Here is a 27949-nt window from a genome sequence, read left to right on the forward strand (position 1 = left end):
TGTGCACTTTCCTAATTCAATAGAGAAAGAAATAAAGGGCAGGTGCTCAAGCCCCTATTTTGTATATGTGTGCACATGCCTGAGGTTTGTTTTTGGTTTTTAATTGTAAGTTTCCATTTCCCGTGAAGTCAGTGAGGAGAAGTTCAGAAAGTGAAAGTGAAACAGATCTATTCACGAAGCCTACGATAGGCTGCTTAAATAGCAGATCGCATCGCCTCGGTTGAGAAGTGTTTCTCAGGATGTCCCGGGTTAACTTTAGCCGCCTCTGTCGTCTTATTAAATGGTTAAAGCACGGCGTGTGGCACGTCGCGTGTTTCTCACTGCGCTGTATCGTTGCAGTCCATCGTGCTATCGTCGGGTCCTCTCCTGTGAATATAGGATGGCCTAAAGACCGCGGAAGCACCAGAGACGAGCCTGAAACAAGCAAGAAACTGTCAGAGCGAGTTATAGAGGAGGGGGTCGAAGCGACATCTGACCATGAGTCTGAAAATGAAGCTGTCGCCGGGGGGGAGAGGCCCGCAGAGACAGAGCCAGAGCCCAGCTCCGAGCAGTATAGTGAAGACGATGACGATGACTTTGACAGCAAAGAGTATCGAGTTGAGACCACAGATGATTTCTACTGTGACTATGATTCAAGCTGGGAGATTGAGGAGACTCAGGAGGAGCCCTTAAAGAGCACCTGGCGACCAGCACGTTCATCTGTGAGTAGGGAAACACCATAACCTTGATGTCAGTTTGGTATCATGCTCTAAATTCAAGTAGGCCCTGGCCTATTGAGTGTCTTATGTCCTACTATTGTAGGAATTCCTTCTCTAATGTTGGGCCGGGACCTCACTATGATTGCAGGCGTTTTTATGTGTCAACACTGTTCCAGCTGTGACTTGGCAACATAACCTGTAGTTCCTGTTGAGCCTGCAAAGTACAACTTGCTTTGAGTTTAAACTAATCTTCAATTCTTTTCTGTATCCTACCAGTCCAAGTTCAGAAGATTTCAAGCTGCTGCAATAGACATGCAGAACTACAGACACAACTACCCTGTAAGTTACACACGACTGCATGGACACACAACCTAAACCTGCACACACTGTGCAGACTGTGTGGCCTGTCATGTGCAAGTGTAAAACCCACCCTCACACACACACACTTTGTGTTTTTATATCCCCCCACAGAACCAGAGACAGTCACACCGTTGGAACGAGCCTGTAAGTACACTTATAGAACTGTAAGGTCATATGACACATGATGTGACTTTGTTATAATTAGGCCTATCCTAAATAAACTAAAATAGAGTATAAGAATCATGTCTAAGTGTGATTTATGTTTTATTGTTTAGGATGCCAAACCTAATTTGAGTTTCTACCAGGGACACACAGCCACTCTACCTGACAGTAGGCGTACAGTTACAAACACACTAACACGCTCTACAATGTGATTTAATGTAGAATGTACTGCAGTGTAAATGAACATCACTGCATTCAATTTAACATGTGCAACCAACTAAAGTTTAGAAATAGATTCATTTCTGTTGATTTATGTCTGTCATCAGAGGTCTGCATCAACAATTTCCATGATGACTGGTTTCAGAGATATGACAAACTGGAGTATGTACACACCTATATTCAATGGTAAGTTACTCTATATTAAATGTGATGTTGAATTATCTGTTTTTGTTTCTGCAACGTGTAATTTCATTTCTCGCTTTAAGGTTGTTCCCACTGCCAGAGCCAGGCATGAACTCTGGGGCCACTACACTGACAGTAGAAGAAATTCATGTAAGCAGCCAAATGCACCAACGTTATCATATCAAAGTGCTTTGTATATTCTGATGTAAATGTCTGTGTTTCTTCAGGAGTTTTGCAAAAGCAACACTGCAAAGGACAATCTGTTGAAGTCCTACAAGCTCATGTTGGACTTCTATGGTATTCATTTGTGTGATGAGACAACAGGAGAAGTCGAGAGAGCGCTAAACTGGAGAGAACGATTCTTCAACCTCGACTGGTGACCTTTTAATTCATGATCAAGCAATGTGTTCATTAAAAGCATCAAAAACATCTAACTCATCATTTTCTTTTTCTTTACTGTTTTCACGGGCAGTAACACTCATAACAACTTGCGCATCACCCGCATCCTGAAGTGCCTGGGTATCCTGGGGTTCCCTCACTACCAAGCTCCCCTGGTCCACTTCTTCCTGAAGGAGACCCTCTTGAATGGAGAACTCCCACGTGTCAAGGAAAGTGTACTGAACTACTTTATGTTTTCTGTCAGGGACAAGAGAGAACGCAGGAGTCTCATCAAGTTTGCCTTCGACAACCACAAGTGTAAAGATGAGTTTGTCTGGTGCCCAAAGAAAATTCAGCTGATGTGGTTAAGGCGGTCAGAGTCAGAGCTCCAAAAGGGAATGAACAGATATGAGTCTGAACAATAAAGATGAAGACAGTATGAGGATAATATAACTGCCAAAGTAGAATGCACCAAATCCAAACCATAGACTTACTCTTCTACTTATAGATCAGGACCAGGGAAAGAAATGACTTGTGTTTTTGGAGGTTGTCAATAAAACCACAAACTGGAATTTCACTGCCAAATGAACACAATAGATATCAGACTGTTTCCTAAAACTCAACCTTTTTTTTTTGCTTTATTTCCAAGAAATGTTTGGAGCTGCTTGGCACCAGCCCAAAGTTAAAAGCATAATGCATAACCATGTGCATGAACAATAGATTCCAAAGCAGTGGTCAACCATTTTCAGTAAGCATCCCATCAGGTTTGAGTATTCTTTGTACTTTTCTAGTGTGAACATAATCAACTGAAACGGCCTTAACACTAAAAACATGTCTGAAGCCTGGAGCAATAGAAGACAGAGCATAAAGCAGTCGCAACAAAAATGCTTTCACCTGCAGTCGTTGTTGATCACAAAGCATTTAAAGCAGAGAGAAAGAGCTTGTGCTGCATTAATGCAGATGAAAAAAAGAAACCCTAAGGAAATGTTAAGAGACTTAAAGCATCAAAGACAGAAGATGGGATCAGTTATCAGAAATGATCCTTAATATTTACAGTCTGTGGAGTTATCCTGTGAAGGGGAGGCAGACGCAGATACTGCACAAGTTGTCACCTCTAAATTTCCTCAGGAGTTCATACAATGGTTCACCGTGCTGTACACAGAGTTATGCAAAGATTTGTATTTCTTTTAATAACCAGCTTGTTTTGCATTGGGGATGAAAGATGACGGTCTAGACCTGCTCTTTTTGTAAAGTGTCTCGAGTCAACATTTGTTGTGAATGTGCCCGATACAAGATTGATATTATAATCGTATTCTTTGATTTTTACAAAAACAAGTGTCCTTATATTGGTAAATGTGTTGAATAAGTGCAACTGTAAAAACCTGGATTTATTTTGAAGATGAATAAAATAAATTGTTTGTGAACTCCACTTTGCTTTCTTTACTAATGTAACTATTTATAGAACACCTTCTTGTTGCTGCATTTAATCTCATTTTCCTACCTTCTTAATTCTTAATTGTCTCGTGGCGTCACCGTCCTAGAGGAACAAAATGTTATCTCAGTGTACTCATGGTTAATATGACAATAAAGAGAACTTGAATTCTTCTTCTCTGTACGTCCTGCCAGTGATGTCTCACTCTTGCATTTATTCCAGTGACAGTCATAACATTGTCTATAATCACACAATATAAATGTTTCTGACTGGCCAAGCCCTCGTCATCACTACAAAAGTTCAATTGAATGATCTTTTTATTCACTACATGAAGCAATGTGACCAGATGTAAGGAAAAGTGGAATATCTGTTTCTTAGTTTTGAATGATTTATTGACTCTGTTGATCAGGAATTATAAATTGTCCACATCGTTAACACAGATTTACAATCAAGAATAACATGTAGCTTCATCTTGGAAATGTATATTAGAACATTTTGAATTAATAGTGATTTGGTTTGCCTAATTGAATCATTTTAGTTTCTTTGCCTGTTCTTCGATCGTGCAGTGTTAGAATGAGAAAAAGATTAGAAAAAGAAGTTTAAACATGTTGTGCACTGCTGCGACGGCTTTATCATGTGAATTGATTATTTGTATTTAAAGCAAAAAAACATCAACACACATCATCAAACTAGTTTAATTAGTTGAAACAAAATCAAGACATTTCATAACAACCATATATGGGGTGTATACTGTTGATAGCTGGAGCCTTCAAGTTCAAACCTGCCGGACATTTAAACAGTGTTTCTTTAACGTTCACATTATCCATGTCAGATATATGGCTTATGATTTCTCTACTTAGAAAAGTATGATTAAAAACATCAGTATATACACAAGTACATTCATATTTACATATTCAAAAAGGTGTTAATCTGTTACATTATTGTTTTCTAAAAAAAAAAAAAACTGTAGGCAGAAGAATGGTACATGTTAAAGGACTCAGGAGCCTCAATAAACCTCGGTCTCCGGTTTTTGTTTTCTGAATGTCATGAAATTTTAGGACAAAACAATATACATGTCAAACTTTTTTAGTAACACAACTGTAGAACTTTAAACAAAACACTGTCCATCTTAATGTACATTGAGGAGTGTACAGTGTCTCTCAAACCAGACTGGTGTGTCCACAAAACAGAGACTAGGACTTGTTCTTCTCATTTTCTGTAGCTTTAACACTCTCTTTGGATGTGTCATGTTTGCTTTCCTTTTTCTCCTCCCTCTTTTCTCGGCTTCTGCTCCTGTCGCGACGATCCCTGTCTTTGTCCTTGTCTTTGTCTTTGTCTTTGTCCTTGTCTTTGTCCTTGTCCCTTTCTCTCTCTCTCTCCCGGTCTCTGTCTCTGCCCCGATCTTTCCCGCGGTCTCTGTCCCTGTCACGATCCCTGCTTCTGGATCTGTCCCGTCTCCTGTCTCGCTCTCTGTCACGCTCACGCTCACGTTCACGTTCACGCTCTCGCTCTCGCTCACGTTCACGCTCACGCTCGCGGTTTTTTGCTCTATCACGGTCATGGTCCCTCCTGTCAGAATCCCTAGGTCTGTCTCTTTCTCTGTCTCTCTCCCGGTCTCTCCTCTTATCTGTGTCTTGATCCCTGTGTCGCTCTCCTTCTGTTTCCCTGTGTCTCTCGCCCTCCCTCCCTCTGCTGCGCTCTCTTTCTCGGCTACGCTCCCGATCGCGCTCCCTGTCTTTGCCTCTGTCCCACTCTCGCTCTCTGCTCCACCGCTTGCTCTGGCTTCTGTCCCATGAAGGCCTGCCAGGGTGGGGGACTTCTCGCTCTCTGTCCCTTCGTCGGTCCTCTGACAGCTCCCTCGGTCTCTCCTCGGGGGGTTGTGAAGGAACAGGGGGAGGTTCTCTGTGCCCTCCTTCGAAGCGACTGAAACGATCTCCGCTGCGGGGTTCTGAGTCATCTCGGTTGGTGCTGCTCCTCCTCCTCATTTCAGGAGAGTGGCGGCGCCAGTGGTCTTCCCTGTGCAGGTCTTCCCTGTGTAGGTCTGGACTGTGGGCTCCCATTCGACTTGGAGGAGCTAAGGGAGCCTCTGGAGGAGTTGGAAGTAGTGGACCACTGTGGCGGACAGGTCTTAGCTCATCAGAGTGTCTATCAAAGCGGTAGCGCTCTGATCCACCAAAGCGTTGTGAAGGGTGGGGTCTATTCTCATGAGGGGGCGGCCCTCTTGGCTCTTCAAAAGATCCTCGATGCGGAGGGGAGTGTTGTCTAGAGCTCCCGTACTGGTTATGTGGGCTAAAGTGCTGTCCACCTATCTCACCACTAGATGGTGGGCCTCTTCTGTCCTCATACTGGTTAGGTGGAGGTCCCCGGTATGCTGGACCTGGGGGGGGACCCTGACTGTCTTTAAACATATGAAGAGGGTTTGGATTCTGGTCCACATTTAGCTTGAATGAGTTAGAACTGTCTTTAGGATACTGTTCTGCAGGGCCTCGAGGTGGGTCTCCCATTGGGGGTTTAGCCCCGTGGTCACCATACTGTGTTTGTGGCGGGCCCCTTGGCCCTGGGAAGTGGGACGGAGGAGGGAGTCTGTTATCAAAGTGACCAGGAGGTGGCCTAGTGAAAGTTGGAGGAGGACCTCTGGCTGCAGGAAAATTAAATGGTGGTGGAGGACTAGTGAATCTTGGAGGAGGTAAACTGGTCTGTGCGTCATAAGCAGGGAGTTGGGGGTGGCCATGTTGGGGGCCCTGCTGTACGATATGTTGAGGGGGGATCGAGGGATCAAACATTTGAGGAGCAGGAGCTCTCTGGGCCATTGGAGGGAATGGTGGTGGTAGTCCTCTAGGTGGCATGATATTCTGGGGCACTGATCCAGGTTGGGGCTGCTGATGCTGTGGTGGTGGTTGTTGATTGCCTGGCCACTGGTTCTGATAGGGAGGGTATGCAGCTGGAGGGGGGCCATACTGCTGGCTGCCGCCACCTTGAATTGGTGGAGGACCATGCACATGTGGAGGAACATGGACGGGTGGAGGGGGGCCTGACATTGGAGGAATACCCTGCATTGGTGGTGGCATTGACATAGGCGGAGGCCTCAATATCAGGTTTTGTCCCTGCATCAGGTGGTGAGGGGGGTAGTTGGACGGGGGTGGGATGTCGGCTTGAGGTCTGTACTCATTGTCGAAGCCTGATGCTGAAATGTGACGTGGCATGTGATGGGACTGAGTGTCAACCATTGCTGTGCTCTGGGTGAGTACTGGGATTGTGGAGGTTACTGTGGAGGGGTGTGTGGGCTCATTATAATAACTTGATGGTGGTGTATCTTGGCTATTCTCATACTCTGAGTCCTCTCCAGCTTTTAAAATACTGGCAGCATTTGGCCAAATACTGTACATGTCCGCTTCTTTATCCATCTTCACTGGCTCAGCTTCTTCTTCACTTTTAACTTCTCTGTCATCCATGTAGTTGACCTCCATATCGGGTTCTACCTCCTCCCCTAATAAAGGAATTGACACCTCTGTCTTGTGCGACTCCATAAATGGAAGCATCTCGCTTTTCTCTTCCTCTTCTGGAGGGGCTGCTGCCTCTGGGTCTTGTGAGGAGTCTGGGAGCTCAGCTACGTTAGACAGCACAGGCTCTTGAACAGTCGCAGTTTGGATGGAAGGCGTAGAATCCACCAAAAGAGCAGACGTCTCCTCTTTCTCTTCAGATTCTTCACTCAGTGTCCTGTCGGCCACAGCATGTCGAGGATCCCTACTCTGTCTAGGGTCTCTCTTTTGGTTGATCAAGGGTGCAACCGATGTTAACTTTACTAGCTCCTCAACCTTTTTGCCAAGCTGCAGTAGCTGAGTGTTGGCCAAAAGGGATTTGGTGGGTTGAGCTAAGAGCGTGTCTGGAAGAGTCAATGAGGTATCCGGTGTCCCTGTTGAAACCGTCTGCTGTGTTCCAAGTTTCTGGAATGTCTGATCACCAATCTTTTTAAGGCTCTCCAAGATCTTTTGTGGATCAGTAATAGGTTCTGTTGCAGCCTTAGCCTGACCTGGAACCACAGTTTTGACATCTTCAAATATGGAGTCATCCTCTGGGTCATATGCCACATCATCACCTGCACTCTCATCCACCTCACAATGCTTAGAGATATCAGGTTTGCTATCCACCACCACAGGCTTCTTAGGCATACTATAGCCCCTACTGGGGTTATACTCTTCTTCTGGATCATATGGTCGGTCGTCTTCGTCCTCTTCCACCTGCTCCTCTTTAGAACTTTGAGCATACTGCCGCACAATCGGGTCCAGCATTGTAGTGTGTGGGACAGAGAGTTCCCCTCCATGATCAGAGGGAGAGTTGGAAGCCGAGTCGTGCTTTTTCTTTGAAAAAAGAGTGTTTAGGATTGTCTGAAGAGGAGTGGAAGCTGTTGCAGAGGAAGAGCTGGATGAAGATGGAGAGTCCTTGCCAGTGGTAGAGGATGTGGCTGGAGCTTTGACAGAGGACAAGATGGAAAGGACGGAGGAAGCAGTCACAGTGCTGTTTGAGATCTCAGAGGAGCTGGTTGGAGGTGACCCTGGAGGAGTTGTGCTGAAGGGGATTTCAAGGCTCTGCCGTGCACTTCTGTCTGCTCTGACTGCAGGAGTTGACTTCAGAAGCCCAGTGTCCTCGACGTCTTTGGTTTGAGTCTTGGACCGTTTTTCCTCAGTTTCCAAAGGAGCACCAGCACGCTTTCTGTCCTTCTGGCAGATCAGCAACCCCAAGAGGAGGTTTGGACGAGCTGGTTCAAGCCCTACAAGATGGAACAAACAAGATTCTTAGGAGCATAAACTTTGAAATTGAGAGAATATTTTCAAACAAAAGAAAAACAGAAATTCATCCTATGAAACTATTATACACACACACATTTTGATAGAGACTTTCTGGCCCAGGTGAAATGAGAGACTCTTAATATTTGGAACAATATAAATGTTAAGAACCAGCAGCACAAAGGTTCCCTCACTCCCGTTATCATTTTATGCAAAAGATGACAATGTTAGTAGAATTGGAACAGTTAGGCAAAAAGGCAGTGGTCATCCACATTTTTTGTGGTTGGAAAAAGTCGATCAGCATGTTTTTTTTTTTTTACTTCATGAATTTGTAGATTTACTTTCAAATATTACCAAGAGGTGCTGAATCAGATCAAATCAGTCCAATCATTCACTGACATTACTAAACTGCACCAAAAGGAGAGCCTGTAGTGGATGCTTTTCTAGAATATAATTCTGGGTAATCCCAAATCTGGGTAATTTATTCCATAGAGGAAAGTGATTTGGAAAAACTACCAGCCTGGTAAATTAAACAACCATCCAAGGTGTCTGTTTTTTCTGAAAATAGTTGACAATTTAAAATAAAATCAAACTCATGCCAGTCTGTGGCATGACTTGCAGCAGAGCTGTTCATTGCAGCCCTCAGGGGAGCAGAGCCTTTATACTTACCACATCTGTACAGTCATGCTGGTAGTGTTTACTGTGTTGTGCAATCTCTGATGACCTTTCAAACAACTGATCATCAGCTGATTCTTGATTTGATATTACAATGGTGCACCTTGTAAGCATATGAATTGATTGACAGGTTTCCTCGCAGAAACAAATTGATTAAACAGTTGTCAAAATGTAATAATGTACAAAGCAGTTCTTAAGAAACATCAGGCTGAGACTGGACTTAAATGGCACCAACCTGCGATGCAAACTCTCTTTATTAGAAATGTGATACAGAGCAGAGGAAACAGATGCTGTCATGTGCACAAAGGAGACTCAACAAAGAGTGAGAGTGCCCCCTGCAGTACATATAGTACAAAAACACGACAGTCTCTCATTTCAACCTGGGTCCAAATGCAAAAGGTGATGCTATAAATATACTCACCACATAAAGGAAGACCAAAAAATATATATATATTTAAGAAATAAAATGTATAAGCAAACACATGAATGTCAACCAAAAGGTCTAAGTAGTGTATCCCTGTAAATGCTTACCTGGCCCATCAAACGGTAACAGTTTGGAGGGTAATGGGTCCTTTGAGCCAAGTGGGATGAGATAGAGGTCTTTGATGCGCCGGTTGTTGTTAGCCACCACGCCAAATCGTTTCCTGCTGCTAAAGTAAGAGAAGAGAGAGACATATGCCACCTCCTCTTCCTCTGTGGCAGGGTGGAAACGGATCAGACACAGTTCCTGTAAACAAAGACAAAGAAGGGAAAAAAACAAGTTTCTAAGTGATTCAAGACCTTTAAATGGACGTTAAGATATTTCACACAAATCGACTCATCTCCTTTACAAACCTTGGAAAGGGAGGTTTTCAGTTTCCCAACATAGTCCCACACTGTATTTGGAGATATGCGCCCACCAACGTGAATGGTGTCTGGCAAATCCTGCACAACATCGACAGAACTATGGGTTACTCTTTTGCTTGCGTTTATCCCCAAAACGTTTGCATTTAATGATCTTAATGTTTGAAATCTAGCACCAATTTGAATAACTAAGTAGAAGTACTTACCTCCTTTAGGTGTTCAAAGGATCCTGACACCAGATAGGCCTTGGTCACAAACTTAGCTACAGCCTGCATGTTGATAAATCCTTTCCAAATCTTCTCTTGACCATGGAGGAAGATTGCAGTCTCGCCCTCAGGAGGAGGCTCTGATGTACTGTAAAGACAAGATATTCCTTCAAGACAAAAGCAGATCTCAAATACATAATTGATATAATTGCTTATACAACAACATTCCACAAACAGCTAACTTATAGAATTGTGAAGAAATCAAGCACCTTGTTTTTGCAGGTTTGGGCACAGCTACTGAAGTTGGTGGAGCTGGGGGCATTGGCAGTGATACTTTGGGTCCAACCTCAACTGCAGCACTGACGGGAGCTGGGAGTGGTTCTACAGTGTTGTTAATTGGTTTTTCTACAGGAGCAGTGTAGGTCACGGTTACAGCAGAGCTGTGCCGGGCCATGCGTGGATCTCTCCGGGTGATGCTGACGGACGACACAGTTGGGGCGATGGGCGCAGGAGTCTGGACTGGGAGGTGCTCCTGATAGAGTTGTGACTGGGATTCTGGGACAGATGGCTCCATGTTGGACTGGTAGGACGGAGGGATTGGGTGTTGGTAGGATAAGGGCTCTTGGTGCTGGTAAGCTGCGGGGACCTGTGATTGGCTGGCAGGAGAGACGTCTCCTGACTTGGAGGAATGCAGCTCGTGTCTAGGTGACTTAGTTTCAGGTTTCTTAATCAGTTTGGCCTTTTTAGAAGCAGGCTCATCTTCTGTCTTTTGACCTGTAGTGAAGAGAGAGAAAAAAAACCTAATAAGTTATCTTTAACAATCTAACAATAAATTTAACCAATTATGCTTCAGCCATTGGATGAATACACCCAGACACTGCATATAAGTATCTCAATTACCTGTACATATTTTACAGTTAAGGTCAAATAGATGAGTCCTGTGTTCAGAAGTAGTGTCTTTAAGCATGTTACTGAAAATGTCAGGCATGCTCCCCTCCACAGCAGAGGGCTGAGTCCCAGCAGGAGTGGAGCCAGACTCATCTTGGTCCTGTCGACAGAAAAAAAATCATCATCATCATTAAACTGAGGTGGACTTGAAATGATAAGAAAAACACACTTTTTATGTACACCACTATCATTTTGTGGCAGGTAGTAAGAGTAGAGGCAAAGAAGGCTATCAGGTCAGAAAGAAGAAAATCAGAACAGTTGGCAAGATGACTAAATTGGAACATCTTTTGATTTTTCTAAAAGTTTGTGGAGGCCTACTCAAGCAAAGGTGAAAAGAAAAGTGTGAAAGTTGAAAGACAGCATGCCACCACTTACTGCAGCAGAAGCCATGCGAGTAGATGAAGTGGCGGTAGAGATACATACATCTGCGTCAGATGTTGGAGGAGCATCCTCCATGTCCATGCTATGTGAGCTCGAGTCATGCCTGTTCCCCTGTTTTAAGGGCAACGAGTGGGTCCTGGAACTGGGGGAATGGGCCTGGAGAAGACAACCACATTTGAACTTTAGCCATTTCAAGTATCTTGTAAGACAAGTTAGTTCAAATAAAAGTCAACAGGGAGCTCTTTGAACCTGAAGCAGGCCTGTGCGTAGTGAGTAGATAGAGGTGAAAATGTACCTGTGGAGCATCGGGCTTCCTCCACTCAGATATCTCTTTGGAAAGCAACTCTTCAGCACTTAGTCTCACCAGTCTGAAGGGACTAACCTCACCACCCACCACCCTGTAGAACAAGCCCTAATACAAACATAAAACAGCAGTTTAACATCTCAGCGACAAGTGAACAACAGGACACAAATGCTGTTGGGATTGCCTCTAAAAGCACAACTAAATTGAAGATGTGAACTTGTCAACAGACCAAAGTTAACGTGTGCTGACTCACTTTGTTTTTAGGATCTTTCAGGTTGAACATCAGGGACCTGTATTTGTTTTTGTACTTGCTGTCAGTGCTAAGGCAGAGGTTGAACATTTCCTTTTCAATGGAAACTGAAAGCCTTCCCACCTCGCTTTCAGTCATCTTCAAATCGTCACTGTCGCTCACCCTGGTGGCAAAGGAACAAAACAAATGTTGGTGTGTGTGTGTGTGTTTTTTTTTTTTTTTTTAAAGTTTGTTATATAAAAAATGGTTGTGTGGGACTCTTACCTCTTAAAGAGGATGTCTGTCAGTGAACGTCGGATGTTTTGCCTCATCTGGTTGTTGGGTGGAGGGGGCATGGGGGACACAGGGGGCGCTGAAGCAGCTGGATGTGGAGGTCTGGAAGAGGAGGAGTGATGGGAGGAACCTGAAGAAGCTGGAGAAGATGGGACTCTTGAGGATGATGATGAGTGAGTATGTGATGGAGCCTCCTTTTGCTGTGGCTGCTTCTTAGGAATGGTGAAGTTGGACTTGGTGACTCTCAGCGCTCCAGTGACATGGATCGGACCCGGAGGAAAGGGAGAAGGGCCAGGCGACGTGCCTGGTTTCTTGGATCTCGTTGTGGTTTTACTTGGTGGCGTTACAGGTTTCTTGGATGCCTTAGAGCTGGTAGCCTGAGGGGACGCCTTTTTGCCCTTCGGTAAAACCTTGGCTGCTTTACTGGTCGGGGTCTTCTTGTTTCGTTTGACCGGCGTTCGTGTTGACTCTGGCTGAAGTTTCTCAGGAGCCGGGGTTGGTTCCTTTTCCTTCTGATCCTTCTCACTCTGCTTCTCTTCTTTGGGAGGAGCTGGAACCCAAGCACAAGATCAAATCTTTAAAAATATGCCCTCATTTACCTTCTCAGCAGATGAGACATGTAGTGTGGCAGTGATTCTCCACCAATGAAAATCAATATATTTCATCTCTAATTCAGACTACAGAACAAAGGAAAAACCATACACTCTTTTAGGAAAACATTGATAAACTACACAGCTGATACAGTCAAATTTAAACAATGAAGCCTTCACTCATAATTATTTTTCACTCTCTGAAATAAACACAAGAGTGGACAACATTGCAGCACAAGGACCCCTCTTTATTTGAAGTAGTTACAATGTGCTTGTTTTGCAGGTCCATTTGGGAAATAAAAAGTGCCTCCTCCCCGGACATCATTTGGTTGTAGTGATCTGCATGGTTATTCAGCAAGTACCTCATAAGACAGCAACTGGTGCAAACTTTTACTGTCAACTTCATGAGCAGTTACTGAAAGAAAAAGTCTACAACTGCCAGGTCCGCTCAATGAAACATCACTGACATCAACAACCATGAATTCAGTGGCTACAACTTTTTAGCCCACCCTTTTTACCTCTCAAAAAATCTTCAGTTCCTTTCTATGCATGAAATGTGTGGATTAAAATACAAGCAATAGATTGTTAATGATAAAATGAACCATCTCTTCAATATCAAACAGTTAATTCAAGCATTCATTAACATCATCCGCAGCTTAAAACTCGACCCTGTGACAATAGAACCAGTTTGGTCCTAAAATAAACTAGAAGTCTCGTGATTGATTAGGTGCATAAGTAATAGAAATGCTGTTACTATTTATTATTTTTATATAAAGAAAATGTTAAAACAAATGTGCACTAACTTAACACTTACACACTTGTGAACTGTCTTCTTAAAATAGGCATCAGCAGATGCCAGTGCATCAGGTCGTCATGGTTGCATGTTAAAGCTGTATAAGCATTTAGCCCACTAGGACCGACTTACACACACAACATAAACCAACTGAAATGTCCAAACTTCTTCTGTCTTATGGTGCAGACCGACATTATGGAGACCCAAAGCAGCAAAGTCAACGCACTTCTGAATAGTCTGTCACAGCACTCAATTTATCAAACAGCACACTGGAGGCTACGAAAGCATGAATCAATAAACCATAACTTCCTCTTTCAGTGAATAGCACAAATCAGTGGTCCTACTGACCCCTTGTCCTGAAGTAGTTCATTAACTTAAGATAAAAACATGTCATCAGTAAATCGTTTTTTTTAATTCTGATGTAGCAAAAGGTGAAAGAAAGTTAAATTTCTTCATTTCAATTCAACCAATGTTCTATCAACATCTGATCTCATTAGTTGCAAGATGTGTAAAAAAAAAACTTTTGAGCATGGTGTCCCTCTTCTGAATCTGCATGCTCAGCCCAGGTCTTCAGCTTCCATCTTCTACTTGGCTTTTCAGAACTTCACTGCAGTATCTCCAGGAGGTCTGATCTCTGCCGCAGAGCTTCTTTCTTCCTGCTTTTCACCATCTGGGGAGCCAGGGGGGGGGCACGGGGGTCTTGGGGAGTGTCACGTCTCCGTGGTGGGGTGTAGGTGTGAGTTCAACACGCTTGTTGCCTTAACCGGTTATGAAACCGGAAATCCTACACCAAGCCAACACTGCTCACATAATCAATCGAGGCATCCTAAAATCTGTGATATCACCTTTTATTTTAAAGCCAGTTTCCCACGAGAAGAGATGCATCAAAATTCAATATGAATGAAAAAAACTTAGAAAAGTCAACCTGTTCTACACAAACTTGATGGCAGAAAAAAACAACAACTCAAGGTTGTCATTAACAGCTGATATAATCTGCTCAATATGAGCTTCATCAGTCCACATAAACATGGGGTAATTCTGAGACACCTACCTGGTGAAGAAAGGGAGGAAAGAACCTTTTGGGGTCAAGCAGCTGAGAAGAGGTACACCCCCTTACCCCCCAAAGTGGAGAGACTAGTGCAGGTCATTTGAGTGACATGTATACTCTCTGTAGCACCGGCCAATTCATTACAACACATCTGAATGCTAAGGACCACTCTCTTCTGAGGGCTCCGAGTTTGGAACAAGGTCCTTCTTCTGTCTCAGCCACAATTCCTTTACAGGTTTCATCAGCCTTGAATTAAATGGATGTACTCAAAAGGGATACTCCAAATATTCAATATTGCACAAATGTTAAAGTATCTCAGACTTTAAACATAAATAATTAATGAAACTTAATTCAGCAATTGTTTTGCGTTTTGTGCAGTTTGGGTCAAGCTGTGAAAAAGACATCAACTGAATCCTACATTTCCCATAATGCATGGGTACCAGTTTTAAACTCTATAGCGCCGGGAATTCCCCTCAAATAGCTCAGGCTTTTTGTTATTAGTATAGTCTTCAAGCCTAAGCCGAGACGGCCCTGATGACATCATCGTCATCGAGTTATTCGATCCTTATGAAAAACTCTTTACATTGAACTTATTTGTATCAGTGCAAACTGTGGAGTGCCACTTTTAAAGATGATTGGATACTTACCCCAAGCCTTAAAGTAACACTTACCTTTCCATAGCTGCAACTATTTCACAGAGTAACAAAATCAAAAACACTGTGCAAATCATTTTAGAGTCTAGCATACAGCCAAGTTCTTCTCCAAAGCACTCATGTTCTTCCCCAAATGTGTGGATCATTTCTAAAATATGTCAGAAACATGGGAACCACATTTATAACTGAAGAACAACAATGTGGTTTCAACAACAAGCCAAGACCTTTAAAGAGATACATACACTTTTTGTTTAACACTGTTGGTGATATGGGTGTAGTCTTTTCTGGTGTTACTGCAATGTAATTATGGTCGCTGGACCAGGACGCAGTGGCCGGCGGTGGTGGTTGTTCCTCAGCATGCTCATCTTCATCGTCCTCATCTGGATCAGTGCTGTGATCTTCCTCACTGTCGGACTCCTCCTGGCTCTTCTTCTGTGTCTTCTTACCACCAGCACCGCTCTTCTGGATAGACGGGAACAAACAGCAAATCAAGCGTTTCATTAACAGAACTCAGCAGGGATTATTTGATCCAAAAAACGGGAACTTTAAAAATAGATCCCTCAATGAAAACAGGAAAATGCCAGGACAATCTTATTTGAGAACATCTAAGCTCTGCATGCTTTGTTTTTGGTAACAACTGAACCATGTTGTGTAGTTCAAATCAGAGCTATTTAAAAGAATAGCTGCACCACACTGTGCACTGGCAGTATTTTCTCCTGGCCTGCATGTAGCATCTGAGCTTATAATTGGACACATTTCAGTGAAAAATGTCCAAATTAATCTTGGCAGTAATGGCTCATGATAGTGGTGGGCCACAAAGTTCTTCACAAGAGGCCCCAGAATAAAATAATAATAATAATAATGATAAAAAAAAAGGTTCACATGTTTTAAGTTCTCTTTAAGTAGCAGTCATATGCATGCTCTTCACTTGAATTTCCCCACTGGGGATAAATAAAGGATGATCTTATCTTGAGTAGAAGTTCTTTACAAAACTAAACTATAACAATTTATTTTCCTCAACTTACAGATCATTTGATTTAATCAAAGACTGAGGCATTCTGGGTGGTTTGTTTGGAGTACATCATTGTTTACCGTCTTCTCCAGCTCCGAAAGGGTTAAACCTACCAATGTCCTTATAACCAATGAGAGCACAGGACTTTTTGTAGCAGCAATATCTCATCACTTCCCAAAACATGTGCAAAGTTGACTCTGGTTGGGATTTATTGTTGTTCAGGTGAATATCTGGTTATTGGGCTACTAGACTAGAAACATAAATTAACTCCACTAAGATGCACTGTTCATATGTTCACATCTATTATTAATTACCAACTGTGCTACAGCAGATAACAATAACTTACATTTGATTCATATAGGATGCATATAGCATATAGGATGTTAGAAACACAGACACTGTCATTTATGTACATATTCCCTTATTAATTAAACTGTTGCATCAACTGCACACACTGATGAATCTTACACAGCCAATGGCTTTGTATCCACAGAACAATTCTCCCTTCATACAGTCACCACATATATTCTCCAGTGCTGGGGAAAATCAGCAGCTTTACTTGCCCAGATGCACTATTTTCATCACGGACATGAAATATATAAGCTTGTAATGTCGTTCATGGTGTCCAAACAGATTGTAAAAAACAATCCGGAGGGAAGGATGACTTCTTTGTTGAGCTGAGCGGTCAGGCCAATTGCTGAAGTTGATCTGAGAAACTGTACTAAACCTTTTCCATCGCAGGTTTACCATCAGTACCCTGGCCCTGTTAAATGTGAGTCTGTTCTGATTAGGAGAGAGCCTGCTGCATGTTAAAAGTTAGGTTACTAACCAAATACAGTTGCTTCCTTAGGGATACATTCTGACCCAATCAACTGCCAGTAATTATTTAGTTGAAGAATTAAACATAACAACAGAATAATAAAACACTTTCAAGTGTGTTTAAAGCAGCAACAAAGCTATCTCACATCAAACCTGCTTTTCTTGTGACATGGTATGAAGAAGTAGTTTTCCTAGTTTTTCTTTAAGTACCTTAAATGTGTGTTAATATCAATATTGTGAGGTTTTTTGCAGTCACAGAAGCATTACCGTGAAACATCATTTTAATCAAGTCATACAAATGTCAATATTGAAGCACTTCTATTTAAAAACATGTTAATAATCATGGTAAAGTCAGAGGTATTCACCAGCAGCAAGAGTAAAGAACTGGTAGTTGTCCTCTGGTAAGCACCATTATGAGTTATTGATCCCAAATACCCTTTAAACCAGTTCAATATTCACAAAACAATAAAATACACCTCAGGAATTATCTCTTCGTTGTGATCAGGAAATGAGTTCAAAAGTGTGAGTTCTACATTTCCATAATACAAAAAGGTCACACTTAACGCTTTAGCACTACAGTAACTTTTATATTACCTGTGCTATTCTAGCATCACATTACTGCTAATGGAATCTGCATGAACATATTTTGTTTTCAAGGAGAAGCAAAGGGCATGATCATTACAAGTGGTCCGGGTTACCTTTGGTGTGGATTTGGCTTTTTCCTTCTGCTTGGGCTCCTTGACGTCAGTGATGGACTTCATGGCCGCAGCAGCGTGTCTCAGGATGCAGTCGTTGCCACAGTACACAGAGTCTGGCTGGGCGTTGTTGTCACAACCAGGCCCGATACATTTAGGAAGAGAAGAGTCCTCCGTGGCCTTCGGCCCAGCCTTCTCGCCTGGCTCCTCCGCTGTCGATGTTGTTTTCACCTCCACATTCAACGCCACTTTCTGCTCCGTGTCAGGATGTGCTTTCGGCTCCCTTGTGGGTGCTGCCTTTTTTTCCACGGTGGGTACTGATTTCTGGTCTGCCTTTCGTTCAGCTTGCTGCAGAACAGCCTGCCCCAAGTCAGTACACAATCATATTAATAGCTAATGATGGCAGAGTAGCAACATTTTTTTTTTTCAGTAGACAAGCTTTTGGAGATTTCTACTTTATTGACACCAAAAGTGATCTGAAAATAACTGAAGAAACTTGTCTCCACTTTTTAGCTCCTTACTTGCCTTCTCTAAAATTACCACAACCACCAATTCAGGACTCAAAACAGTTTTGGGACATCTGCCATAGTCACAGATTTTAAGATTAAAAATGAAATGTATATATTTTGGGTGAAGCAGTTTCAATTTGGCCTGAGTACAATCTGTATATTGCATAAAATGGTTATCCATAACATGGTAGATTAAACAATTGGGTAATAGCAACTCATTCAGTACAGGCACTTGCAGTAAAACAGAAAATCAAAACACTGAAGTTGAGATCAGTTGTAACCTACCGGCTGAAATATCTTTATCTTCTTCTTCCCAGTTGGATTAGTAGCCTTCTCTATCCTTCCTTTGATGCCCTGGTCCTCCGATGCCCTGTCTTCACTTCCAGCAGATGTGGAGGAAGGAGGCATGGCCGCAGCCTGAGCAGCTGTCAGACTGGTATCTATTCCACTGGTGGTAGTTTTGTCATTGGTTGCAGAAAAAGTCAAAGCTGAAACAGGGTGGGTGGCATCAGCTCTGGGCTTCCCAATCTCTGGATACAGATTAGATGTGGCAGGTCGGACCACCTGGTTTTTCTTCACGGTGCAATTGGGGCAGATGTAGTCTTCCCCATTTCTCTCCATCAGGCGTCCCCGGGCCTCGGTGATGCCAACGCAATCTCCGTGGAACCATTCCTCACAGCGGTCACAGCAGATCATGAACCTGTGAATAAAAATAAAAAAACATGCATTGAGACACAATTCTTAAAAGTTTCTTCCTCATGCTTTGCAGTAGAAGATGCCTACAATATGACAACTTTCCTGTTTGTCACTACTTGCTTGACAAGATACGAATAATACTTTAAAATGACGAGCTACAATTGAAAGTGCTTAAGTTCATAAAAAAGGCACAATGCATTTTACTATTAAAGAGGACATATTATACCCCTTTTCCACTTTTCAAAACAGTCCCCTGTAGTCTTAATGGAACATCTGAGCTGTGGTCAAAATATAACATGAATCAAGCACCAGAGGAGGTTTGTGACCCTGTATAAACCAGCTCTCTCAGAACGCTCCGTTTTGGTGTGTGTGTCTCTTTAAATGCAATGAGCACCCCCTGAGTTTTCCCGGTAGACATCACTCCTCTGTAGCGAGAATAAAAATGGCAGACCTGCGCAAAACTTTTGCTCCAGACTAGGGGTGGAGATACCAGATTTTCTTTTTTTACCAGAATCCCACTGTGACATCACAAGTTGAGCAAATTTGAAACAGAGCACTTTTCTCTGTGTTGTAAGACCTATGCAGACCACAAACAAAGGACTGGATGGAGTTATTTCTCATTTTGTGGGTCAGTAGACACTCAGGTTACCCAAATATATGTTCAAAAACACTGTAAAAGTGGATTTCTCATAATATGACCCCTTTAATAACACGTAGGATGCCCCTATTTTGATCATAGTAGTACCAATAATGAACATAAAGATATGTCAAAAATCACCTCTTGTTGTGTTTCTGACGGCAGATGCAGTACAATGCATTGGGGTCGTATCCTCCTTCGTCAGAATCAATGGATGATGAAGAAGAGGATGTTGAAGAGTCGTCATCGTCATCATCATCATTCTCATCCATCTCATCATTCTCCTCTTGGGTCTGCTGCTTCTGTATCTTTCCAACCGTTGGGGTAATTTTTGGCTTCACCTCCCTCTTGACAGGAAGGGCGTTCTTAATGGCAGGCGAAGGAGCTTTAACAGGAGCATTGTTTTTATTCACTACCCTCTTTTTATTGATGTAAGTTCTTATAGGTCCACGTTTTGCCATCCCTCCTGCAGGATTTTCTGCATCGTCCTCATCAGTCTCTTTATCACTGTCCTTCTCCGTTTCCTCTTCATTTCTTTCTCCATCTTCTTTCTTCTCCTCCTCGCTGAAGGCTGTCTTCTCAGAGTCCTGCTCTGGCTGAGGTTGTGCTGTGTTATTGTCCCCTACATCTTCACAATTCTGACAAGCGTTTTCATCCATTAACTGCTCTTTGTTGTCCTCCTCATTCTCAGAACTTCCTTCATCTTTGACTGCTTCTCCGCTGCCTCCTCGGGTCTTCCTGCCACCACGAGTCTTCTGTTGGGTCTGTTTCCTTGCGCCACTTCTTGTCCTCCTCTCTGGAGACTCTACCTTGTCCTCTGTCACCTTGGTGTCAGCGTTACCATCAAAACTGGCCTCTGAGGCGGTCTCTGCATCGGTCGGGGTTTGGGAAGGAGGATCTCCACTTTCCACACTGGGTGGGGCACTCCTTCTTGACCCTCTCTTGGCGGTCGAGAGGAATTCCTCGAGTTTGTCAGTGCGCTTAGACTGCCTGCCACTGCGACGCACAGCACAGCGGTTCTCAGGGCTGTCGATGGCCGCCTCCACTGGCATCTCTCTCTTTGCAACAGTGGACTGTCGGAAACCCCAAGTCTTTCTTAATTCACAGGTGCCCTTTGGAGATCGATCTTGCTCAGCTATTGCTTCATAAGCCACATTCTCATTTTCAGGTTCTTTCACGTGGCTTTTCTCCTCTACGAAACCTGTGAAGGAACAATCAAACGGCGATACAAGAAAAATTATGGTCAGCAGTTAAGAGTGCAATACAACACAGCCAAGAAGCTAATAATTATTTTAGGTTAAAGTTTACGTGTTGATTAAAACAAATTCCAAAATTATTTCTCCACATTGATCTTTACTTACCCTACATGAACATTTAATAATCATCAATGATCACAGCCCAAGCACACAATTTGCGTTACTACATTTCCCCCACCCCTTATTCATGGAGGACTAGGAGCTAATCCATTGTACCTTGAAAGCTGCTATCCATACGTTCCTGGCTCTGCTCTGGCTCAGGGGCTAGAGAGAGCTCAGGGCTCACTGTCTCATCCATAGATGATGGAGTCAATCACTACTTTCAAACTGAATGTCTACAGAAGAGCACAAGAAACAGGCTATAAGTCACTCCTTACAGGTTATTATCTGTCAAATACTGAAGGCTGCAGGGACTTCATTCATTGGGCAGTGCTAGGATTTCTGCCTGTCATAACATATAGATATGTTTAACTAATACAGTCTTACTCAAAAAGTGTTACAAATTATGGAAGCTCTATTGAGATTACACAATTACATCATACATTCAAAACAAAAACAAAAGGGTCATTAGTATCAACAATGACATGCATACTGTGCGTGGCTCTCAGTTCTCCACTGACTTAAGATACTTGATATATTTGCCTGGCTGAAACCAGAGCCAATGTCAGCTTATTTAAAAGCTAAGATGCTTGCCGATAAGTCACACAAAGAATGTGTGCAGTGATTGATTTTGTCAGGGTTCTGGTTGATCCATCATATTGGGCTGTTAATATTATTATCTGTTCTCTGGTTGGATATGAGTTGGAAAGACTGCTCAAAAGATGTGCCCTATGCCTCGAAGTGTTGTTTTACATTGACTCATTTGATGATCGGGGTTGATAATGACATTGGTTTTTATATCAATTTGAGAAATTAATATATAGACCTTAAGAGCTCGTCCATTCTTGATTTAAAGCTCTCATTTGGTTTTGTCTTCTTTCCTAATGTAAGAGCACACCATGTAAACTTTTCCCTAACTCACTTGTAGAGCTGTATGCATGAATGCAAAACAGTCACATTTTAAACTTGGACTTTTCCCTGGAGTTTCTCTAACCAGCCCCACTCGTAATTTGTCGGCATTAAGTCAGATTACTAACAAAAGAGCTGAGATGACATGATTTTTAAACGGCATCACCTCCTCCACTTTGCTCTCAGTGAATATCTCACTGAATATGTCCTGCTGCGTTCACACATCTGCTCATTCTAACTTCAAAAGATCCGGGGTGAACCGAGTTTAAAAAATGTGGCGGTTTGCGCTCAATCTAGCAGCTCATCCGACAATATCAGGAAGTTTTCAGGAGTTTTGTGCACGTGTGAAAGCACCATGACATTTTCCTGTGTGCTGACTCTTCCGAGTTTCTGTATTATCACACACCCACCATGTTCACTCCCAATGCCTGGTCTGAGTAAAGGTTTTGATTGGCTGAGTAGCATCACATGTAACAGTTGAATTAATTGGTCTATGACATTCCTAGCCGCTGAAAGCGCTACCATTAAGGCGAGAAGAGCTGCACTGTTTAAAATAGACCACCGGAAAAGCACCAATAGCTGCGCTGTTAACAATAGAAACCCTCAACAACATAAACCTGGGTGCTTATAGGATGGGTTTGGACCGGAATCCGCAATTTGGACATGCCCGTCATTGACTGTAAGTTTTTAATGTAAGAGGTCTAGGGCTGAAATGATTCCTTGAATCTCGCGAGTAACTCTAATACTAAAAATCCAGCTTTGTTATTTCTGTGCAGACGCCACCACAACGTGACCTGCCATCCATCCGAAAGAAAGGCATGAAATACAACTTGATGTACACTTGCATTTCGCTGTTGGGAGCAATGCCTCTGCTCTGCTTCCCTTATTGACACAATCCCAGGGACGGACATGCTCTTCTTTATGTTTAAACTGATGCCTCGCTGTCTTAAGTCCAGGATAACTAAAAGAAGGGGGCTGTGGCGGTGACTCGTGAAGTGAGCGGCTGTAAACAAAGCTGACTCCCGACAGAGCATCATCGAGAATCCCCTCTAATAAGTTATCCTCTGCTAAAGCTGCGTTCAATCGATGATAAACACATTCTATTTCCAACAAGTTCTTCACAATAAAAGTCTCCGGCCTATCTGTAATTTAAGTGCTTTTATTGTGAAACACTCACATCAGGAAATGGGGTGTTTACAGATGCAGCAACTTAACACAACTCGTCTGAAATAAAAAGGACAGAAACAAAACTAACCCTGAACAAAGCTCACAGCTAAAGGCTACAACGTCCTGAGAAGAGAACACACAGTGACTTAAAAACATCTTTCTCTCGTATAATAAACTAAACACACAAAAACTTAAACTTATTACCTATACTGTAGGCTACCTATATAATGTATTAATTTTAACTTACAATGTAAAGATATTGATAATGACATTGTTGTCTGAATCACTTTTTAAATTATACAAAAGAAGTTCATATTTATAACACTGTTTGTCTCTGTTTATGAAAAAGTAGCCATGTGCAGTAATATAAAATTGAGGATGAATCATGATATCGAATCGAATCGTTGACTGGATAATCGTAATCGAATCGTAGGGCCAGTGAAGATGCACAACTCTACCAACCAGTGCCCTGACTTTTGCATGGGGTGGCATGAAGTTTGTGTGTACTGACACAAAGGATCATTATGTACTTACTAGGGCTGTCAAATAACACATTAACTTTGATTAATTATTTACAGAAAAAGAATGCAGCAAAATAATTGAGGCTAAGTATTACTGATCATATAACTGTCCCGAGCAGGGTTGTAAACTGGATGAAAACACATGCCACAAACTACAAGGAGCTTTTACTGGTTATTCATTCTCCATCCAAGACCCCTATCCAGGATCAACTAATAAAACGTCTTTTGATGAGCAATCTGTCCCATTTTATAAAAATATATTCCTGTCACAATTTCTAAAGCTTTTTTTTTTTTTTTTAAAGTTTGTAGAAAAAAATTATTCACATGTGAAAAAATACCCTTTGACACAAACAAAACATCAATGGAGAGGAAGAGAGAAAAACTTAAGTTGAGAAAGACAAGCAGCGCAGAAATATAAAATAAATCCAGGATGCAAACCAGTTCTATGAGTACCGGTACATGTGCAGCCCTTTAACGGGTTTCACTATTAGTTTACCCTGTGTGTATTTGTGTGTGTGTGTGTGTGTCTGTGTGTGTTGGGGGATATTCACTCTGAATAATATGAAAAACACTCAACTGTATCTAGATATAATCAAGTGGAAGCAGAGTTTTGCAGTAAATCTGACTGTAATGCTATTCTTCTCACTCTATCAATAAATGGCACTAATTAATCACAAAGCATCTAATTAATTAGATTCATGTTTTAATCAATTGACAGCAGCACTAGTACACACCCATTTTTAACTTTATAAAGTAAACAAACTGATATGAACAAAACTCAAAACCCTTCAACATAATAAATGTACATGGACCAGTCTAATGAACTTAAAGTATGATATTTATTTAGGCCTAGTAATTAGATAAGCCTTTATGAGGCCCACAACAGGGACATTTGCATTTACAGCAGTAAAGGAAAAATTCATTAAATATTGAGATGAGCATCAAAAGAAATAATGAGTTAATTAAAGAAGTTAAAATGCTAGAAAATGGAGAAATTACATCAGTTGCTTAAGATATTGCTTTTGAATAAAGGAAAAGCAATTTAATTATTATTATAATTTTTTTTTAAAGGTGAGCATGCAATAATTCTTCTTTAACCACCAGAATAATCGATAGAATACTTGATTACTAAAATAATCGATTACTGCAGCCCTAAGCAGGTCCAAACAGTCTGACTATGAGTGCACCCCCCCACCCCCACTAATACAGAATGTTAGAGCCTCTGTGGTCACTACATGTACATAGTTTATCTAGAGAGAGCGCTCACATGTTTATGCTTTACTGTGTACTTTGAATTGTTGATCAGGGTCCTAAGACAAATGAATTCCCTATTCACATGCCAGTCACTATCGAGTATGCAAATGCATCTCTTGGCCAACTGCCACTAGTCAGCACCAGAATTACCAGTCCAAATAGATTTAAACTTCTATAGCACTTTTCTAGTCTTCTGACTGGAGCGATGCGCAACCAGCACAGGCATGCAGCCGCAAGGAGGACCTTAGGATACATGGCTAGCATTGATAACATTAGCTACACTCTGCAAACCAACATTATTTACTCAGACACTGGGATCATTTGTTTCACCGTGTTAAAGAAATTGTGGCCAATTTTGACAGTTTTCTGATAACTGTTGACCTACTCAACTTGTCTGAACTTATATGTTAAAAGTTCTAAAAAAAGTTGATTGTGGGTCTGTGATCATGTTAGCAATCACTAGTTTAGTAATGTTCATTCTTTAGCATTCTGTTTGGTGCATTTAATAGGACTATTGGAGATAGTTTAACTGCATAATAATAGATATTAAGGCAAGCATCTTTATGTTTCATCAAAGTCAGAGTACAACCACATTAAATGTATAACCTCTATAGGCCTATGTTGCATTTAAGTTCTATAAATAATGAAAAATACAAGAGAATACTTTAAGTTCAATTTACTGTCTAAATAATTCATGAGCCAAAAATTGGAATGACGACCAGACAACCAAGTTGAATCATTTTGTACTTAACTCAATAACGTCCAGGGACATACAAGCTATTCTTTAATTCTAGAGCACATAACTAGTAGCTGATGTCTTTACCTGCAGTTCAGCAGCAATGTGTAACAGAGTGCTTCTTAAAACACAACCAAGTCTCTCCAGCAGTGTGATCATTGGTGCTCGTACATGTTAGAAGGATCTGCCAGAGAGAGAGGAAAACACAAGTCAGGATCAAAGTACTCGACACTTCCCAGAAAGCAATCCAAGATGTTTGCCAAAAAGGATATCTATCAGTTACCCGATGGCTTAATTCAGTTTTTAACTCTGTGTGATTGATGAAAAATACATAAATGCGGATTTTATTTCAGGGATGAACCGATGCATCTGCCGATAATCGCCCTTTTGACAGACATCGGCAAATAATGTGGCATGAATCGACGTTTAATTGTTGTGCCAAATCAATGTAATACTGGCATCTAGTACACCTAACTACAGACTCAGAGAAGATGTTTTTTTATTGGGCAGATTAAGTCACATGTCGGACAAACTCAGACTTGTTTTCATCCTCAAACATGAGAGAAAATGGCGGGAATGTGGGAATCGTACACCAAAAGAAGTCATGAAACAAACATCGGTATCGAAATTGACAATCGGCTAAATTGTTACTTCGTTCAAACATCGGTATCTGATTTTACCAACCAGTGCGACTTTGTTTCAATTGAATGTGCCTTTAAGCTGACTTAAAGTAACTCACATGGATACGGCTGTGCAAACACACTTTCGTTGTTAATTTAGAGAAATAAATAAATCGCTGTATATAAATAAAATGATTGAGTGATACGTGCATGTGACACATTCATATCCAAATGGCATGCATACAATTCTGTTGTTTAAAAGGTATGCACAGATGAGCATTACACACTGCACCGTCAAAGATATGTTATGTAAATATGGAAGTTGGTCTGGTAGCTGGAGAGGTGCCAGATCACTTCCTGAGCACTGCCGAGTTGCCCTTGAGCAAGGCACCAAACCCCCTCCCCACCACCAGCTCAGGAGCCGCTCCATCACTCTGACATCTCTCCATTAGTGCATGTCCATAGGATCCTGTTTGTGCATGTGTGTATATGTCAGCCTATGTGTTGCATGATTACAGAGTGTAAAAACAGAATTTCCCCTTGCGGGATCAATAAAGTTAATCTTAATATCTGAGCGGACACGGAAGGTGATTAAAAGTGGATTCATCTCTTGGTGTGATTGCAGTCACGACACCGTGCCACGTGAATGTGAGGGAAACTGTTGCTGTGAAGGTGGGAGGGGCGCGGTACAAAAATCACAAACTCAAGAGTCCAAACAAACCCACCAAATCAACTATCTTACATAAATATATCAACGTGGCATATTTACATATCGATGCTTTGTCTGTAAGTGACTTCAGTTTCCATGGTTTCCAGTTGTGGTTCCAGATATCGAAACGGGAACAGGGCCTTTTCGGGCATGATTTCAAAATTATTAAAACCATGCATAATAATAATGCACAATTTAACATGTTAATTGTTAAATTAAATTAGTTAATATTTATGTTAACACGTTGGGGTATGTAGGATATATATATATAAAAAAAATTAGACAATATACTTTCTGCATCACAACCAACGATGTCCGCAAATCCAACAAACCGCTAGCTAAACAGCAACGCTGAAACAGTCTGTTAACATAAACCTATTAGCACATGTTTTCATGATACGTGTTATTTGGCGGGATGCACATAAAAATTCACCAAATAGCACACATTTCCCTTTGTAGTTTTGTTTACTCCCTCTTCTGTTCGTTTTTACTTGAGTGCTACAAGGAGCAAAACGTGCGCTTGTAGCTAGCAAGCCTGGCTAACGCGTTTAGCAACCACGAGCTAACGAAACCCTATCATGCATTAAGGTGACGCCCTGAACTCTAAAAGAATACTTATAAAGGCCGAACATTACAAGACAACCCATCGATAGCAAGGTGCATATCTACGAAACCAATGTGAATTAGTAAAATGTGATCGTTTGGCTGGACACACGACTTAAGGTTCATCATATTCAGCACGGCTCTGTTCTCTGAAGTAGGACAGTCACAGTACTTACAATAAACCCCGAAATTAAAAAATCCAACTTAATTAAAACGCATACACTAACGTTTTCTACATTAAGATCGTTGCCTCCTACCCACCTCAACGCTAGAAATGCCGATGATTTGCCCTCGTTCCTCGGTCAATCCTCCATTTTCCATTCCCGCTGGAGCTAACTGACTGCGGCAGATGGCTGACAGCTTACTAAACGTGCTCTGTGTCTACAGCGCCCCACCTGGCCGGGAGGATAAACATCCCTCTCACACAGCCCACACAGCCCACACTACAGAAACTACTGAAACACTCTTCAGCTAGCTACAAATAAAAGCCTTGAACAAAAGGGGAACTCCCCCACCATTTAAACACA

General features: G+C 41.9%; 2 protein-coding genes across 5 annotated transcripts; one reads left to right on the forward strand and one right to left on the reverse strand.

The window, feature by feature from the left end:
* The first annotated feature begins 139 nt into the window (after window positions 1-139).
* LOC132977666 (opioid growth factor receptor-like) lies at window positions 140-3429 on the forward strand. Its single transcript, XM_061042424.1, has 8 exons — window positions 140-701; window positions 975-1037; window positions 1170-1202; window positions 1334-1388; window positions 1547-1625; window positions 1706-1772; window positions 1850-1998; window positions 2095-3429. Exons 1-8 carry the CDS (start codon window positions 240-242, stop codon window positions 2423-2425), a joined length of 1239 nt encoding a protein of 412 aa, XP_060898407.1. The 5' UTR covers window positions 140-239; the 3' UTR covers window positions 2426-3429.
* A 682-nt stretch (window positions 3430-4111) lies between these two features.
* Window positions 4112-27807, reverse strand: dido1 (death inducer-obliterator 1). Of its 4 annotated transcripts, none has more exons than XM_061042411.1 (17): window positions 27684-27807; window positions 25578-25674; window positions 21021-21139; window positions 19690-20749; window positions 18501-18915; window positions 17710-18054; window positions 15423-15642; window positions 12088-12646; window positions 11827-11986; window positions 11565-11681; window positions 11264-11425; window positions 10841-10988; window positions 10210-10714; window positions 9941-10088; window positions 9726-9815; window positions 9423-9618; window positions 4112-8200 (listed from the first exon to the last, which is right to left on the reverse strand). In XM_061042411.1, exons 3-17 carry the CDS (start codon window positions 21100-21102, stop codon window positions 4626-4628), a joined length of 7782 nt encoding a protein of 2593 aa, XP_060898394.1. In that variant the 5' UTR covers window positions 21103-21139; window positions 25578-25674; window positions 27684-27807; the 3' UTR covers window positions 4112-4625. The 4 variants fall into 4 exon arrangements, with proteins under 4 accessions (XP_060898394.1, XP_060898393.1, XP_060898395.1 ...); XM_061042410.1 differs by having other exon boundaries at window positions 17710-18066; window positions 27684-27799; XM_061042412.1 differs by having other exon boundaries at window positions 11312-11425; window positions 17710-18066; window positions 27684-27797.
* Between the last annotated feature and the right edge of the window lie 142 nt (window positions 27808-27949).

The sequence above is a fragment of the Labrus mixtus genome, chromosome 7 (genome assembly GCF_963584025.1).
Source record: "Labrus mixtus chromosome 7, fLabMix1.1, whole genome shotgun sequence".
Classification (NCBI taxonomy): domain Eukaryota; kingdom Metazoa; phylum Chordata; class Actinopteri; order Labriformes; family Labridae; genus Labrus; species Labrus mixtus.